A 16,912-nucleotide genomic window follows, 5' to 3' on the forward strand; every position below is an offset into this window, starting at 1 on the left:
TTTCCAGAATTTTTGTGCATTTTTTTGTTTTTTCAATCTTAGTATTATCCTATCCACTTGGTAACAAAGTTTATACTCAGGCTTTTCCCTTTAGAAGTTTTGTCTTTTTAGACTACTTTGTATTTCAGTTAGCTTTTCTTTGATATATCTTGTCACTCTTTAGCTCTTTCCTTTACATATTCTGCATAACCTAGCTGTCATCAGTTTCCTTGGGTTGGAGGATATGGAGCCTGCTTGATCTTTGCCCAGAGTAAACTCCATAGGAGGGGTTTGGAAGGGTGAGAAGACTGACTCCAGCTAGATTTTAGTCTCCTAGTCAGTTCTATTCTGTGTGATTTTTCCCCTATCACCAATTTAATTCCCTTTTCTTCATATGGGTAGGCAGAATAAATATTTTCCTTCTTATATGGAGCGGGGGAGGAAGTTTATACTGAATCACTTTTCTTGTGAAGGGCAGGATAAAACCTGGGGCCCTACAGCTGGATCTGAGATACATCCATGTGAGGTTGGTTGCTCACAGCTTCCATGAGATGAGTTGATGATGGGAACTGTGCTTAATTATTTGTTCTCTAATGTTATTTTATGAGGTTTTTAGTGAATTCAGTTTTTCTGTTAAATTATCTTATAGATCTAGCCTTAGGAATTCAAGTTTGGTGCATATTTTTTCCTTTTCAGTATGTTTGGAGTGATGTTCAGAAAATAATTATTCCATCTTATAGCTCATATGACCTTATGAATGTTTTCAGGAGAGAATTGCTTGTACCAAACATGATGAACACTGAAGAGTACCATAAAAAATCCAGTGGATTACATCATAATTTATGAGAAATGAAAGATTATATCTTAACTTTTGAGATATGTTTTTGTCATCTTCCTCCTATGAAGAGAGCCATTTCTGACAATACACCTATCCAGAATTGTACCTTTACAATAAAAAATAAAAAGGAGAAAAAAGTAGTTCAATAAAACTAATGCATATATCAACTAAATCTTGTAGTAAATGGTGTGGGAGGAAGCAACATTTAAATATCTTTTGATTAAAGTTTAGTCCCTATGATTATATAGCATTTAAGGTGGGGTTTTTTTGCCTTTCTGTTTATATGGTTGTACTTGTGTATACTGTTTTCCTGATTCTGCTTATGTAGTTCTTGTTCTTTGTAACATCATTTCTTATGATTGAGTAAGAAGCATTGCATAGTTGTATCTTAATAAATAGGAGAAATACTTTTTTGTTTCCAAAGACTTTCCTGTAGTAGAAATATTTTCAATTGAATGAAATTACTTACTTTTGGAATCAATAAAAGGGAAAGAGATTAAATCAATAAAATCAATAATCAATACAATTATAGAACTCTCAGTAGTTTGCTTGGAAGCCTTTATCTTTTAAAAAGCTTTTTAGTGTATTTTCAAATTAATATATTATGTAGATAAAAAAGTAATGAAATAAATAATTTATTTTCTGATTAATGGCACTTATGTGACAGTTTATTTACTAAAAGTAAATGATGTTCAGTGATTTAGTTTAGAATGATAGTGATAAATTTGGATTATTTGTTTATTCATATAATAAGCATAATTAGATGTTAAATTGCATATTATCATGTAACAGTTTATACAGAATTTTCTTTTGTTAAATCATGTTCACATTCACTAACAATAATTATTATGAATTGTTTATATTATGAATCATTTTATCTTAGGAAGTTGCATTTGGTTAATTATGTGTTATGCTGTCAAAATAGTTTTTATATGAAGAAAACTATGTCATTAATTTAATTTACATTAAGATGTAAATCTTGTATACTATGATATTTGCTTTACTCCCTTTATTATTCATATTTTAAATCTTTAATTAAATGTGCAATGTTGCCCATATGCAGAATTTATCTGTTTGCCAGTGGGCTGGCCTGTCTCCAAAATTGCAGATGGGATTTTCCCAAGCCAAGTATAGACAAAAGCTTGATTCAGCATTTTATAAAAACATTTAAGTTAATTAAAACAAACAAAATCCCAACTAAAACATTTTTGAGTTAAAAATTAAAATAATTAAAATGTCCATGTGTTTGAAGTTCACAATGAGTTAAGCAATGGCATTAATAAAAATATTTGTATACTTAGACAAAAGGCAGTAAGAAACATTTTATGGGACAAAGTACTTGTTGAATTAAAATGTACTAATATAAATCTTTAAATCTATAATAAGAAAACATGGAAGAACTTCAATTGTAGTACAACCAGGAAAGAAGAAAACTTCAGATGTTTTTGATAAATGATAGGTCTTTATTTCTTTTATTTTAGTTTTTATTTACCAGATATATGCATGGGTAATTTTACAGCATTGACAATTGCCAAACCTTTTGTTCCAATTTTTCCCCTCCTTCCCCCCACCCACTCCCCCCCATGGCAGGTTGACCAATACATGTTAAATATGTTAAAGTATAAATTAAATATAATATATGTATACATGTCCAAACAGTTAAATGATTGGTCTTTAAAAAGAACAAAATTCGTGATATAACATGAAGAAAATAGAAATAATTCTGAAATGACATAGTGGCTTGAAATTACAATGATGCCTCATTTATCTGGCATTTTTATGGAATGCTATTTTTATTTTACAGGTAAAGAAAAAACAAGAGTCTTAGAGGTTATATAGCTAATCTAATTTGAAGAACTTGAGCTTTGATCTTCTCCCCTTAAGTTGCTGCTTTTTAGTCATATCATAACTGATTTATCTCCCTTACTAATTTCTTTGAGGGCAAAAATTGCTTTTCATCTACCTTTGTATGGGTAAATGGGACAGCCTTTGCTTTCCATTGGTATCTAGAATTAGAAAAAGGTCCTCCACATATTTAGATGAGTTTCACAGGATAAGAAGTTTGTGTTTGGGCCAGTGGATAGAGCACCAGCCCTGAAGTCAGGAGGACCTGAATTCAAGCAGGATATACTTCTTAGCTGTATGACCCTGGGCAAGTCACTTAACCCCCAATTATCTTGGGGGGGGGGAACAAGAAAGAAAAGAAAAGAAGGTGTGGTTGTGATTTGAATAGAGTGAGTATCTAGACTGATGACATCACAAATTCACGGAAGCATCTTCTCCAGAGTCTAATAGCCTTCAATAATACTTAATGAATACATTTTGTTTTTGTTGTTGAGTGAATGGCATTGATAACTCAGTACTTCAAGGTTTTGAGATTCTTTAATGTGGGTCATCCTTCTACCTAGAGAACAGTGACACCAGCTAGACGTTATTAGGCAGTCTTTATGATTGATCTATGTTTCCTTTCCCTACTTCCATATCCAGATCTCACCTAGTGATTACTTTATATTGATATTACTTATGTAATTCCAGTTTTAGTAGTTCCTTACACAATTATATTGTACACTGTTACTTCTATCTTTTAAAGGGTATAGATTATTAGGAGAAAAGTCATTTAGTTGTCATTCTGGAGGCTATAATGATAGGAGAATGATAACTGAAGGAGAAGGAACTTAGAGAACTTCTTTCCTGAGAGACCATGCAAACTAATTTTCAAAGAGAAAGAATCTGAAGAGGTTTTTCCTAAGAAAACTAAAGCTTATTCTGGGAAGAGACTTCTTTAGAGATTTTTATTCTTATCCTGAAAGAGATTGTGAAGTCATCAATTGCATATTTTTTTCATTCTTTTGTTTTTGATATATTATTCTTGATGCCTCTATGGAGTCATTAGTTTTTAGTTGCCCAATTATGATTTATAAGGAATGTATAAGAAATTCTTTATTGAGCTTTGGTATCTTTTTTTTCCAATTCTACTTTTTAAGTTCTTTTCTTCTGTGAAGTGAATTTTTGCATATCTTTGTCCTTTTATCCAATTCTGCTTTTTAAAGTTCTATTCATTGGATTTTTGTGCCTCATTTACCATTTGTCCATTTCCTTTTTTAAGGCATTATTTTCTCTAGTAATTTTTATACCTTTTACCAAGTTGTTGACTTGTTTTTCTTGCATTGTTCTCTTTTCTTTTCCCCATTTTTCTTCTTATTTGATTTTTAAAATTCTTTTGAGCTCTTCCATTGTCTAAGACCAATTAATATTTTTCTTTGAGGCTTTATGTGGCAGTTTTGACTTTGTTGTCATCTTCTGAATTTGTGTTTTGATGTTCCATGTGCCCATAGTAATTTTCTATGGTCAGGATCTTTTTTTTTTGTTGTTCTTTGTTTATTTTGCCAGCCTATTTCTTGACTTCTAACTTTATATGAAAGTTTGGCTTTGCTCCTGGCAAAAGGGTCACTGTCTCAAATATCAGGTTTAAGACATCAGAAAACTGTAAAATAATCAGAGATTAAACTAGATAATATTTAAAGTTCTTTTCAATCCTAAATTTAATGGTACCTATTTTCTCTTAATTTTTTTTACATAGAAAATAGTAAGTTCTTTTTTTCTTTAAACTAATAATCCCAGGGGCAGCTAGGTGGCACATGACTTAAGTTCAAATCTGACCTCAGACACTTAACACTATATGTGACCCTGGGCAAGTCATTTATCCCCAATTGCCTCAGCAACAAACAAACAAACAAAAATTAATAATCCCATAGATTAGGAAGTCTTATGTCTTTTTTAATGTCCTATATCTTTGGCACTCTATTGAAGCCATGAGGCCTTTCTCAGAGTAATGTTTTTAAATGCCTATAATGAAGTATATAGGATTGCAAAGGAAACCCATTATATTGAAATATAATTAATCAAACTATTTTCAAAATATGTTCATGGATTCCAGGTCAAGAACTTCTGAAATAGACAAACTCAGTGTAATAAACTTTTTTTTTCTTGAATTGTATAATATAATCTATTTAAAACATAGAAAGGAACTAGCAATGGAGTGGTTTAGTGGCTTGAATATATAAATTAGTCAAGACTCTTAATAGTTTGTGATTACAATCATGGGCAAGTCATTTAACTATCTGTAAAATGGAGATGGCAATAGCTGTAACTTGAATTTTATAAACTTGCATCAAATGAGGTAATATGTATAAAAGCTCTGCTTACATTAAAGTCTTTATAAATGCCAATTGGAATTGTTTTTGCCACTAATTTATCTATCTGTGTTCAGGAGTTAAATCTTTGTGTTTCTCATTTTTGTATAAAGAAACAATATTTCCTTTGTGGAAATGTGGAAATTCAAGATGAAGCAATTTTAAATTCCTTGAATAAAAAATTGTGTCTTTAATATTGTTCTGTTACATTTTTGAAGGAACCAAGAACTTTTTTTGTTTTTTATGTTGATCAGTCTCAGTTTCATATTATGTTCCTTCTGTTCAAACAGCTCATGATTCAGGATCTCAAATCTGGTGTGCAAATCTTCCAAAAGGAAGAAAAATTCAGGACTTTTTGGTCCCCCCAATACTTATTTTGTTTTTAGTGATATTCTACTGATAGTAGAGAACTCAAGCACGGTGTTTCCTTAACTGTTCTCATATTTTTCCTTGTGTTGTGAATAGGAATTCTTTCAAAAAATATCTGTGATAATTTTCTCCATGTTCAATTTTCAGTAATTTTTTGGCATAAAATATACTTAATTTTTTAAAATTTTGTTCCAAAATTTTCTCAGTTCCCCTTTTATCTCTGAGATATCTACAGATTTCTTAGATCTCTCAGACCAGTGGTCTTCAAAGTGGGGGCAGTTCATCTTCATAGGGCAGTGGTGTGATCCTAAGGAGACCAGAGTATCATTCATTTGAAGGGTAAGAAGATGGATCTCATTAAACTCTCATCATGAACTTGTCTCCAAGTAAGGAGTTTACAATCTAATGATTTTTAGAATAGTTAATTGGGTAGATTTTCTTTGACTTTCTTTGTTTATTGAAGATTGCTTTGAGGATCTGCAATGGACTGGAGAGCAAAGTTTTCTTTTGAAGATAGATGCCTAATGCATGCTTGATTGTAGATATATAAAGAATAATTAGATTGCAAAAGAAAACTAGTAAACCAACACAAACAGTATAATATGAGAATATCATGCCAACTTTAGATATGAGATGATGTTCAAGGTACTTAATTACCTTAGAGTTCCCTGATGTGGAAATTATTTACCAATGCAGGTTGAAATGTTTTCTACAGTATAAAGCAGTAATGTCAAACTCAAATAGAAAAAAAGGCAACTAATCTGTATGTAATGATACTTATAGGGTCCATCTTGACTTAGCTTTAAAATTAATGTCATGTAGGTTCTCTTTAAATTTTTTATTTTTTAAAAATTAAATTTAAAAATTATTTTCCAATTATGTTTGCATATATACTTGGGAAATATTTAACAAAATAAATAAAATACTAGATAATGTTATTATGTAGTTTTCTAAGTGAGTATGTAGCTGTTAAGAATCCTGACCTATAGTTTAGTGGCCTGTTTCCAATTTATTTTACTGCTAATGTACAATATACTTTCCCAGGGTCACATATGTTGGATACAGGCTCCATTTATGTTTCAATTAGAACATTTAATTAAAAAAAATAACTGGGGCACAGGACCTGCTTTTTTTCTTTTCTATTTTTATTAAAGATTTTTATTTTCAAAACACATGCATGGATAATTTTTCAACATTAACCCTTGCAAAACCTTGTGTTCCAATTTTCCATGCTTTTCCCCCACTCTCTCCGACATGGCCAGTAATCTAAGATATGTTAACATAGTAGAAATATGCTGATCCAATATATACACACATATTTATACAATTACCTTGCTACACAAGAGAAATAAAATCAAACAGGAAAAAAATGAGAAAAAGATAAAAATGCAAGCAAACAACAACAAAAAAGTAAAAATGAGATGCTGTAATCCATCCTCAGTTCACACAGTCCTTTCTATGAGGGTGAATGGCTCCCATCATTACCATATCACTGGAACTGGTCTAAATCATCTCATTGTTGAAAAGAGCCATGTCCATCAGAATTGATCATTTTATAATGTTGTTACATGTAGGCCCTGCTTTCAGAGAGTTGATAAATACCGAGATAAGAGGGATATGAGAGAAACTGAGTTAAGTATAAAAGAAAAGAGGTCCTAGCACAGTACCTTTGAGAAATGTGAGAAAGTACACACAAGGCTTTGCTTTGCATTCTCCCCATAGTATATATATGTGGTCCCATCTAATAATGTCAGTCATACCTTGTTAATCTAACATTATTCCTGGGAGTTCATATTCTTATCTGAGGAGGCTGTACAACTTTCAGTTCATTTTTATGTGTTTTTTTTTTTCCAGAGAGGAGGTAAGAATAATTTGTTTCCTTGTAACAAAGGGGGAAAAAAACAAAGCAAAGACAAGTAATCATGTTTATAAAATGTGCAATATTCTAAATCCACAATACCTTACTTCTGTAAAGAAAAGTTCATTTCATCATGTTTTCTCTGGAGTCAAGATTGTCCATTACAACTATATGCCTTTCAGTCTTGTTTTATTGTCACTTTAAAATTTTGTTGTGGTTATTATGTCTGGTATTCTTATGGATTTACTTCACTCTTTAATATTGTACAAGTCATCTGAATTCCTTTTGCTCCTCATTTCTTGTGGTGTAATAATATTCTATAACATTCATATACCATAATTCATTTAATTTTCTTGGCTTATTCTTGTATAATTCATTTTGTATGTGAGCCTTAGGTCAGTCTCTTGACAATATATTTTTGGTAGCATGGATTATTATCATACCATTTTTACAGTTGGAGAAATTTTGAAATGAGACAATATGCGTAAAGCATTTAGTGCAATGCTTTGAACATAGTAGACACTTAAATGCTTGTTCCCTCTTCCTCCTTCCCCATTAAGGGGCATGGAAGACTTGAAATGTGCTGCTGAAATAAAGGATTAGTGATTGATCATATGAAGGTAAATGATGTGAATATATTGAATGCTATTGTACAGACTCTACGCTTTTTTCTCAGAGTTCAATATATTTGTTTTGGTTCTGGTTTCACTTTTCAGTATTCAGTAAAACTAGCAAAAGGAAGTGTGATTTCACAGGATATTGATTACCAGTCCCCACAGGCACATTGGGTGGGGATGAAGTCAGGACAGCCATAAGTCATGGTAGCTAAAAATGATGAGTGCCAAAGTGGATCCCTATGCACAGACATTGAGAACTCTCAAGTATATTCTTGAAGTTTCTGGTAAAATTTTGTTGATGTTATAAGGTAACAGTGATCTACTACTAGAAATTTCCCAAGCCTTGAGCTATGTGATAATGTCCTATAAATAATATAAACTAGCGCTTTTTTTCTTTTTTAAACAGATCTATTTCATTGTATTTAAGTGTCATTTAATTTAACTGGGAGTTTATCCAAATACCCCAATGCCTCATTCCTCTATTATATAGCTTAACCTTCAGTAGGAAACTTGTCACAAAGCTTCTCTATGTCCCAACAGCTGAGGCTTTGGAACAATATATTAACAGATGAGTGACTCATTTGTACATTCTTCTTTGTAGATCAAAACATTATTGGATGTATTTTAACCCCATTTTTCTGCAATTTATTTTATTTATTTTGTTTTTAGGTGATACAGTTCATATTGGAGATGTGTCATATAAGCTGAAAACTCCCAAGAATCCGGAACTTGTACCAAAGAACTACAGTAAGAAATTAATTTTCCCTAATTATTATTATTATAAAATTATTAATTTTCCATAATAGTTACTAATTCATGGTTGTTATTTACTTAAATCTTAGTGATAAACAGTTTGTCCTGATGTTATGAAGAGGCATGGTTTGGTTCTTAAATTCAATGGTCTCCAAGCCTCCTTCTACCTTTTAAAACTTTTTGTTTAATAGTAACATATTTTGCAAAAGTAAATAGAGCTGTAAAAACTACATTTGAAGTATATTGGCCTAGTATTTCAGGAAAAAAAAAAAACATCTTTTAATTCAGGTCCAAATTACCTTGATTGTTTCAAGTCCTTAAAAATGTAATAAGAGTAAGAAAATCTTGTGCAAATGAAGTTTTTTTGAAAACTGTTGCATAATAATTATTGTTGATGATAATTTCTAGATCATATGTTGTTCATGATAATTAGAATACTAATCATTTAGATTTACTTTTGGCTTTGGTGGGAAGGCTGAAAATCAAACATGATCTTTTTTCATTTTTGCATAGACTTTTTTTTAATAGATGCATTTTATTTTTGACACAGCAAATAAACTCACATACACAAACAATTCCCAAAATGTATTCAGTTAACTACTAAAAGTTAAATAGAAAAATATAAAAAAGTGTCTGTGACTGGTTTATGTACATTGTTATACTTCTGTAGTTTGAATTTATTAAATGAAAGGAAAGGAAAATAAGTACCTATTTTTTCATTTTAATACCCTAATTTTGTAACTGTTTAGTTTCAATGAAATCACTCTTTCTTGGGTTTAAGACATTTCTAGGAGATATTCACTATATGGAGGGAACCTCTTTGCTTTCCTTTTCTGACAGTTAGGCACTTACACACTGACACATACCCAAAATTGTAGATTTCAAGGTTTATAACACTTGAAGAAAAAACGTGGGGAGAGGAATCATAAGCAGTGATACAAATTAATATGGCCTTATGGTCCAGAGAACAAATACAGGTATCATGTTTAAGAAAAAATAGGCTGGAGATTTGATTTATGGTCCCAATATAGTGCTCTTTAATGCCCTTGATGTTCTCAGCTAACAAAAGTCCTATTTCTGTGAGTGTGAAGATAGCTCACAGACTTGAACTTTCAGAAAGGCTGCTTCATTTTTGCTTGTCAGCTACATTGAAAGGATATTAAACTTTATGAAAGTGATATGCATTATAAAATCCTGTTGTTTGCTATTTGTCCTATTTATGTTTGATATTGTATTTATTTTCAGTAGGATGATTTGCAGGATCACAAACAGTATAGTTCTTCAAATAGCATTTGCTTTTACTAACCTAAGACTTTATATGTGTACTTTGAAAAATGTTTTCAGCATCATTGAAGCAAAAAGATTGTAGTTACTCTCATCCTTTTCTAAAAACCATCAAGAGCAACACATTAATGAGAGTAACCACTGTTACTTTATAATAGTAATCTGTGAGAGCTTAAAACTGCATTAAGATTTTTGGGACACCTTGTACCATGTAACAGTGCCTTCATTATAGAGAATAGTACTCTATGGTTTTCAAAATTCTTTTATGTGGTCCTCATAATCTAAAAAATTTTCAAATCTATTTTTCTTCATTTTTATAGATGATGAAATAGAGATTTAGAGAGGCTAAATTATTTGTTTGAGATCATGAGGTTAAGTCTTTTGGCCCCAGTCCTGTATACTTTCCACTTTGCCTCTCATGGCTCATAACTACCCTTTTTGATAACACCTAAAATGGCATGGATTTTGCCAACTCTCTTGGGATCAGCTAAAATATTTTGGTTTCCTGCCACAGTCATAAAAACAATCATTTGGAGCCCTTCTCACTGAGAACTCCTTTGTTACTTGCTGTAGAATCCATAGGGATATCTAAGCAAGAAGTCTTAATAGGGACACATTTCATATCTCATATCATAAAGGTTAGGCTTCTACCTGAGATAAAGTACAAAAAAGTAAAACTTGTTCACAAATACATTAAAAACCTTTGAAAGGAATTCTCCCTTAAAACATTCTCTCATTTAACATCTTTAGATTTTTGTTATACCTTTTGATGTGCTATTTAATTAAGTCACATTTTTCATAGTTTGCTCTTAGGAATATTTGTGTTGGGGCAGAGCCAAGATAGCAGAGTAGAGGAAGCACTCAACTGAGTTCTCTCAAGCCCCCTCCAAACAACTTTAAAATAACATTTCAAATCAAATTCTTGAGTGGGAGAGCCAATAAAAAAAGTCCAGGGGAAACATTCTTCCCAAGACAACTTAGAAGGTTGGAAGGTGAGGTCTGTGATGGCCTGGAGTCCACATGGATGCAATACTAGTGATGGGACTAGATGATGGTAACAGAAGCAGCAGCAACATTGGGAACTGTCAAGTCAGAGACTGTAAGGAGTCCTGCAACTGGTCAAAAATAGATTGCAGTACTGAATATAGGACTAGATGCTATTTGGTAATTTCATTTCCTGTATTCACTTCTGGTCATGGATCAAAGGCAGGAGAAGACCCTGAGGAACAATATAATATTGGGTATCAAAAGAACAGGGAATCTGAAATGTAGTATCTGTTGTAATGCCAAAGAATCTAAGCCCTTCTTGGGTAAGAACCAGACTGCAGATTAAGAGAGCAATTGCTGCTCCCCAGTTTACACTATCTCAGAAGCACCAAAAACTTCCAAATGCCCAGAAATAGATCTGAAAACAGTAGTTTGAAGAAGCCTAAAGTTTGGAATAGTGCTCCTTCTCCTTCTCCCCATACTGGGAAATGGGCTCAACTTTAACATAAAGAGCAAAATCAAGAAATAGAGTGGAAGAATGAGCAAACAACAACAACAAAGATCTATATGACTATAAAAAGCTACTATGTTGATAGTGAAGATGTCAAAACAGCTACAAGGAAAGCTTCAAAGGGGGAAAAATGTGAACTGGACACAAAACCCAACAAGAATTCCTGGAAGCTCTAAAAAATTGTTTTTAAAATCAAATGAGTAGTAGAAGAATTAATTAAAGAAATGAGAAAGACAATTATGGAAAAAATGATTAACAGCTTCATAAAGGAGACACAAAAATACTGACAAAAATAATACCTTAAAAATAGAATTGGCCAAATGGGAAAAGAGGTAAAAAACTTCACTGATGAAAGTAACTTTTTAAGAAGCAGAATAAGCCTAATGGAAAAAGAGGTACAGTGATGAAAATAATTCTTCAGAAATTAGAATTGGACAAATGGAAGTGAATGATTCCACGAGACATCAAGAAATAATAAAGCAATGTCAAAAGAATGAAAAAATTAGGAGAAAATGTGAAATATCAGAAAAATAATTGATCTGAAAAATAGACTCAGGAAAAATAGTTTAAGTATAATTGGGATTATCTGAGATACTTTAAGTAGCCAGAATAAAAGCACTTAAAATATCTTGAAGCCACTGTCAAAAAAACATAAGATTTAGCAGATAAAGGACATTAAAGGAACAGAGGGCTTGGATTATGATATTATGGAAGGCAAAAGAATTAGAATTACAACCAAAGATAACCTACTGAGCAAAACTGATTATAATTCTTCAGAGAAAAAAATCGATATTTGATATCTGTAACTTCTAAGAACTTTGCCTTATTAGGATGGTAAGTATTCTACATAGAGAGCGTGGAAGTGAGTTGATTATGTCAGGGTGATATAAAGAATGGCTAGAAAGAGAGATGCTTGGATCTCATTCTCATCTAAGTTGGTTCAAAGAGGGAGAGAGAGAGCATGAGAGAGAGAAAGTAACAGAGAAAAGTCAGAGAAGAGTGAGAGAGAGAGAGAGTGAGTGAGTGTGTGTGTGTGTGTGTGTGTGTGTGTGTGTGTGTGTGTGTGAGTCCAATTGGGTATAGAAATCTATCTTACCCATACCTAACAGGGAAGAGAAGTGGAAAGAAATGAGAAAGGGGAGGGTAATAAAAGGGAGGGTGGATAAAGAAAGGTAGTGGTCAGAAGCAAAACAGACTTTAGATCAGGGAAAAGATAAAAAGGAAGAGAAATAGAAAGCTAGAGAGACAGAAACAATAATTGAAGACAGAAAGAAAAGGAGAGAGAAAGAAGGATAAATAGAAAATAGGATGGTAGGAAATGATTATGAATGTGAATAGGATGAACTCCCCCAGAAAACAAAAGTAAGTAGCAGAATGCATGTCCAGGCTTATACAAATAGTTAATGATAGAGTTGAACTTAGAATCTTGATCTTCTGAATACAATCCAGTATGGATTGTATTTCTCTAAAAGAGAAGGACAGGATATAAGTGATTTTATACATGCATATCCTGTGATTGAAGAGATTGACTCTGTAGGTCAAAAAAGGAGAAGATATGCACCTTTAGATTGGAATAAAATTAAGGATTTGAAAAAAGGTTGTACCCTTTATGGGCTACATCAGCTTATGTTAAAATGTTACTAGATGGTTTGTCTTATGAAGTCCTAACCCCGAATGATTGGAAATCCATAGCAAGGACATGCCTGCAACCTGGAGAAAATTTGTTATGGCTTGCGGAGTTTCATGAATTATGTAAAATTCAAGTCAGATGCAATTTGGAAATAGGAGTTAACACACAATTCACTTTTGAGCACTTAGCTGGTGAAGGTCGGTATGGAGAGAATTCAGAACAGATTAATTATACCATGACAATATATGAGCAAATTTCTAAGGCTGCAATAAAAGCTTGGGGTGTCCTCCCTGGACAGAAAGATCGGGGAGAGGCTTTCACTAAAATAGAGCAAGGTCCCAATGAACCTTTTGCGGATTTTGTGGGATGTTTGCAAACTGCTGTCAAAAGAACTATTGGAGAAAATGCAGCTACAGAAATAATGACCAGCCAGTGAGATTTGCAGAAGAATTATATGGGGATTAGACAAAGATGCTCTTTTAGAGGAGATCATAAGATGCTGTGCTACAGTGGGAACAAATGCTTTTTACACCCGGACAATGATGAACGTGGAAAGACAGGGTCCCTCCTGGCAAGGGCCTTCTAGAGAAACTCGGCAATGTTTTCAATGTGGAAAAATTGGGCATCTAAGAGCTCAGTGTAGATATGGAGATACAGTGAGAAGACAGGGTGAGAGAAGACCTAAAACTCCATGTCCAAAATGTCACAAGGGTCTCCACTGGGCCTCTGAATGTAGATTGACCCAGGGAAATGACATGCTCCAAGTGGGGCATGATGGCAGCCGAGGTTACACCCAGAGAATTTTAAGACATGATCAATCAGCCAAAAGGCAATCAGATGGAAGAAAGGGATTGAAATTAGGAAAAATAGAGTTGTGTGCAGTAGAGACTACTGAGATACTCCCTGGAGAAGTGAAATCTGTTCCTGTTGAGCCTATGGATCCTTTGCCTCCAGTCACAGTAGGCTTGACCATTTCACCTTCTGAGAGTGCCTACAAAACAATGTCCATCCATACACTGATGTGGGAAACTGGAGAATGTGTAGCTAATATTCCAGTCACTAACACAGGTAGACAACGTGTGATTTATCAACCAGGAGAAGTAGTAGCATCAGGCTTATTGTTACGTACTCCTAATAAGCAACCTGGTGATAGTCGCCTAGATTCTGACTCCAATGAACAAAATCCAGGAATATATTGGACAGCAGCTGTGACAGCTGACCAACCTATGCTTACTATTTATATAAACGGAATACATTTGAAGGATTGGTAGACACGGGTGCAAATTGTACAGTTATTAGAGGTGCCAATTGGCCCAGTCACTGGCCAAAGATTAAGGCAGACACCTACATGTCTGGGGTAGGATAGATTTCTATACCCAATTGGACTCACACACACACACACACATGTCTGGGGTAGGAGGATCAATAGTAGTAGAAGTTAGTGCTAGGCCTTTGAGGTGGATATTTGAAGGAGAAACAGGAGTTTTTACTCCTTTTGTGGTTGAAAAAATCCTCATCAATCTGTGGGGAAGAGACATTTTACAGCAGATAGGATTACAAATAAGCACTTCAGCTTTTTAGGCAGGGCTGCTGTTGAAGGCCTACCTGCACTCTCACCGGTTCCTATTCAGTGGAAGACTGATTCACCAGTGTGGGTAGAACAGTGGCCCTTAAGAAGTGATAAAATTCAGGCCTTATTAGACATAGTGAACGAACAACTTGACCAAGGACACTTGCAGCCTTCTCTAAGTTCTTGGAATTCCCCAGTATTTGTGGTGAAAAAGAAATCTGGGAAATGGAGGATGTTAACTGATCTAAGAAGAGTAAATAAACAGATGGAAACTATGGGAACTCTTTAGCCTGGACTTCCATCTCCTACTCAGTTGCCAAGAGAATGGCCTCTATGGGTTATAGACATTAAGGATTGTTTCTATTCTATCCCTCTAAATAAGGAGGATATGAAAAGATTTGCTTTTTCAGTGCCTAGTGTTAATTTGGCTGAGCCTTATAAAAGATATGAATGGACAGTTTTGCCACAGGGAATGAAAAACAGCCCTACTATGTGCCAAATGTATGTTGCTGCTGCTCTTGCTCCAGTAAGAAAAGCATTCCCAAAAGTAATATTGTTATATTATATGGATGATATTTTGGGATGTGCACCTGAGGAACAAATGTTAGAAGCATGTCTACAAAAGACCATGGAAACACTAAAGTACTACAAACTGCATATAGCTACAGAAAAAATTCAAAGACATGCTCCTTTTCAATATTTAGGATATGAAGTATATCCTAAGACACTCACAGTACAAAAGCTGTCTTTAAGAACAGAGAAGTTGAACACCTTAAATGATTTTCAAAAATTAATAGGAGATATCCAATGAATGCGTCCAGTGTTAGGCTTAACTACCAGTCAACTACAACCTCTATGTGACATTTTAAGGGGAGACAGTGCTTTAAATTCACCACGCCAGCTTACAAAAGAAGCACAAGAGGCTTTGAGAGAAGTTGAACTGGCTTTATCCAATGTGGTTGAAAGAGTCACTCAAAAACCCTTGGAAATATCAGTTTTTGCTACAAAAGAGGCACCCACAGCAGTCCTTCATCAAGGAGACAATGTGATTGAGTGGGTGAACCTCCCAGCACAACCAGAACAAAGCCTTATTCCTTACCCAGTGCTTGTGGCTAGGATTTATTAAAGGCTATTAAGAGAGTAATACAGTTATCTGGAATAAGTCCTGAAAAAATATACACATTCTATACCAACACACAAATTAATGTATGCTGTGAGACCATCCCAGAATGGCAAATTTTATTGGCCAATGCTCCAAATTTTGCACATGGATCTCTATTAAAGATAACCTAGTTACTACATAATTGGCGATGGATTTTTGAAGAAAAGGTTTCTAAGGTTCCTCTTAAAGGACCAACAATCTTTACAGACGCCTCCAAAGAAATTATTTGTGCTGTATACTCTCATGATTTAACCATAAAGAGAGTAGTCAGGACTCCTTTTCAGTCCACTCAACAGAATGAATTATTTGCTATCATGCTAGCTCTTACTTATTACCCAAGAGACGTAAATATAATTACTGATTCAGCCTATTCAGTAGGTGTAGTACAAAGAATTGCCACAGCCCAAATAAAATTTGCAGCCAAATATTTATCAGCTCTTTAAGGAACTTCAAGAGCAAGTGAGAAAACATCTAGGCAAGATTTATATCTTGCATGTCCACTCACATAGTGGACTTCCAGGTCCCATTTTTGATGGAAATTCAAAGGCAGATAGCCTTCTAACCATGCTGGCCAGTACTCCTTTATTTCAGGAAGCACAAGAATCTCATTCTAAATATCATCAGGCTGCTCAAGCTTTACGTTTACAATTTGGAATCACAAGAGAGGAAGCTAGGAGCATAGTAAAAAGCTGTACAGCTTGTCTTCCTTTCCACGCTCCTACATTCCCTCCAGGGAAGAATCCTCGTGATTTGAGACCCAATGAAATCTGGCAAATGGATGTGACCCATTATAAATCTTTTGGTCATCTATCTTTTATCCATGTTGTGGTAGACACCTTTTCAGGATTCACATTTGCAATGTCAGCAGCAAAAGAGACAGCCCGAGTGGTCACTGAATTCCTTATACAAGCATTTGCAATTATGGGTGTGCCACAAGCAATAAAAACAGACAATGGACCTACATATACGTCCAAACATTTTATACACTTTTGTGCACAATATAAGATTTTATATACCATGGGCATACCCTTTAATCCTCAAGGGCAGGCAATAGTAGAGAGAAGAAAAGAGATATTAAGACACTCCTCCAGAAACAAAAGAAAGGGGGAGCCACGGGTAACCCTAGGGAACTTCTAAATTTAGTTCTCTACACCATTAATT

At 33.9% G+C, this 16,912-nt stretch overlaps 1 protein-coding gene across 1 annotated transcript in view; it reads left to right on the forward strand.

Moving 5' to 3' along the window:
* VWA8 (von Willebrand factor A domain containing 8) overlaps positions 1 to 16,912 on the forward strand; it is a 413,374-nt gene that overhangs the window by 4,383 nt on the left and 392,079 nt on the right. Inside the window, exon 2 of the mRNA XM_074299190.1 lies at positions 8,524 to 8,601. Within this exon, the coding sequence (XP_074155291.1) occupies positions 8,524 to 8,601 (78 nt within the window). The remainder of the gene's footprint in view (positions 1 to 8,523; positions 8,602 to 16,912) is intronic.

The sequence above is a fragment of the Sminthopsis crassicaudata genome, chromosome 3, assembly GCF_048593235.1.
Source record: "Sminthopsis crassicaudata isolate SCR6 chromosome 3, ASM4859323v1, whole genome shotgun sequence".
In the NCBI taxonomy this organism is placed as follows: Eukaryota; Metazoa; Chordata; class Mammalia; order Dasyuromorphia; family Dasyuridae; genus Sminthopsis; species Sminthopsis crassicaudata.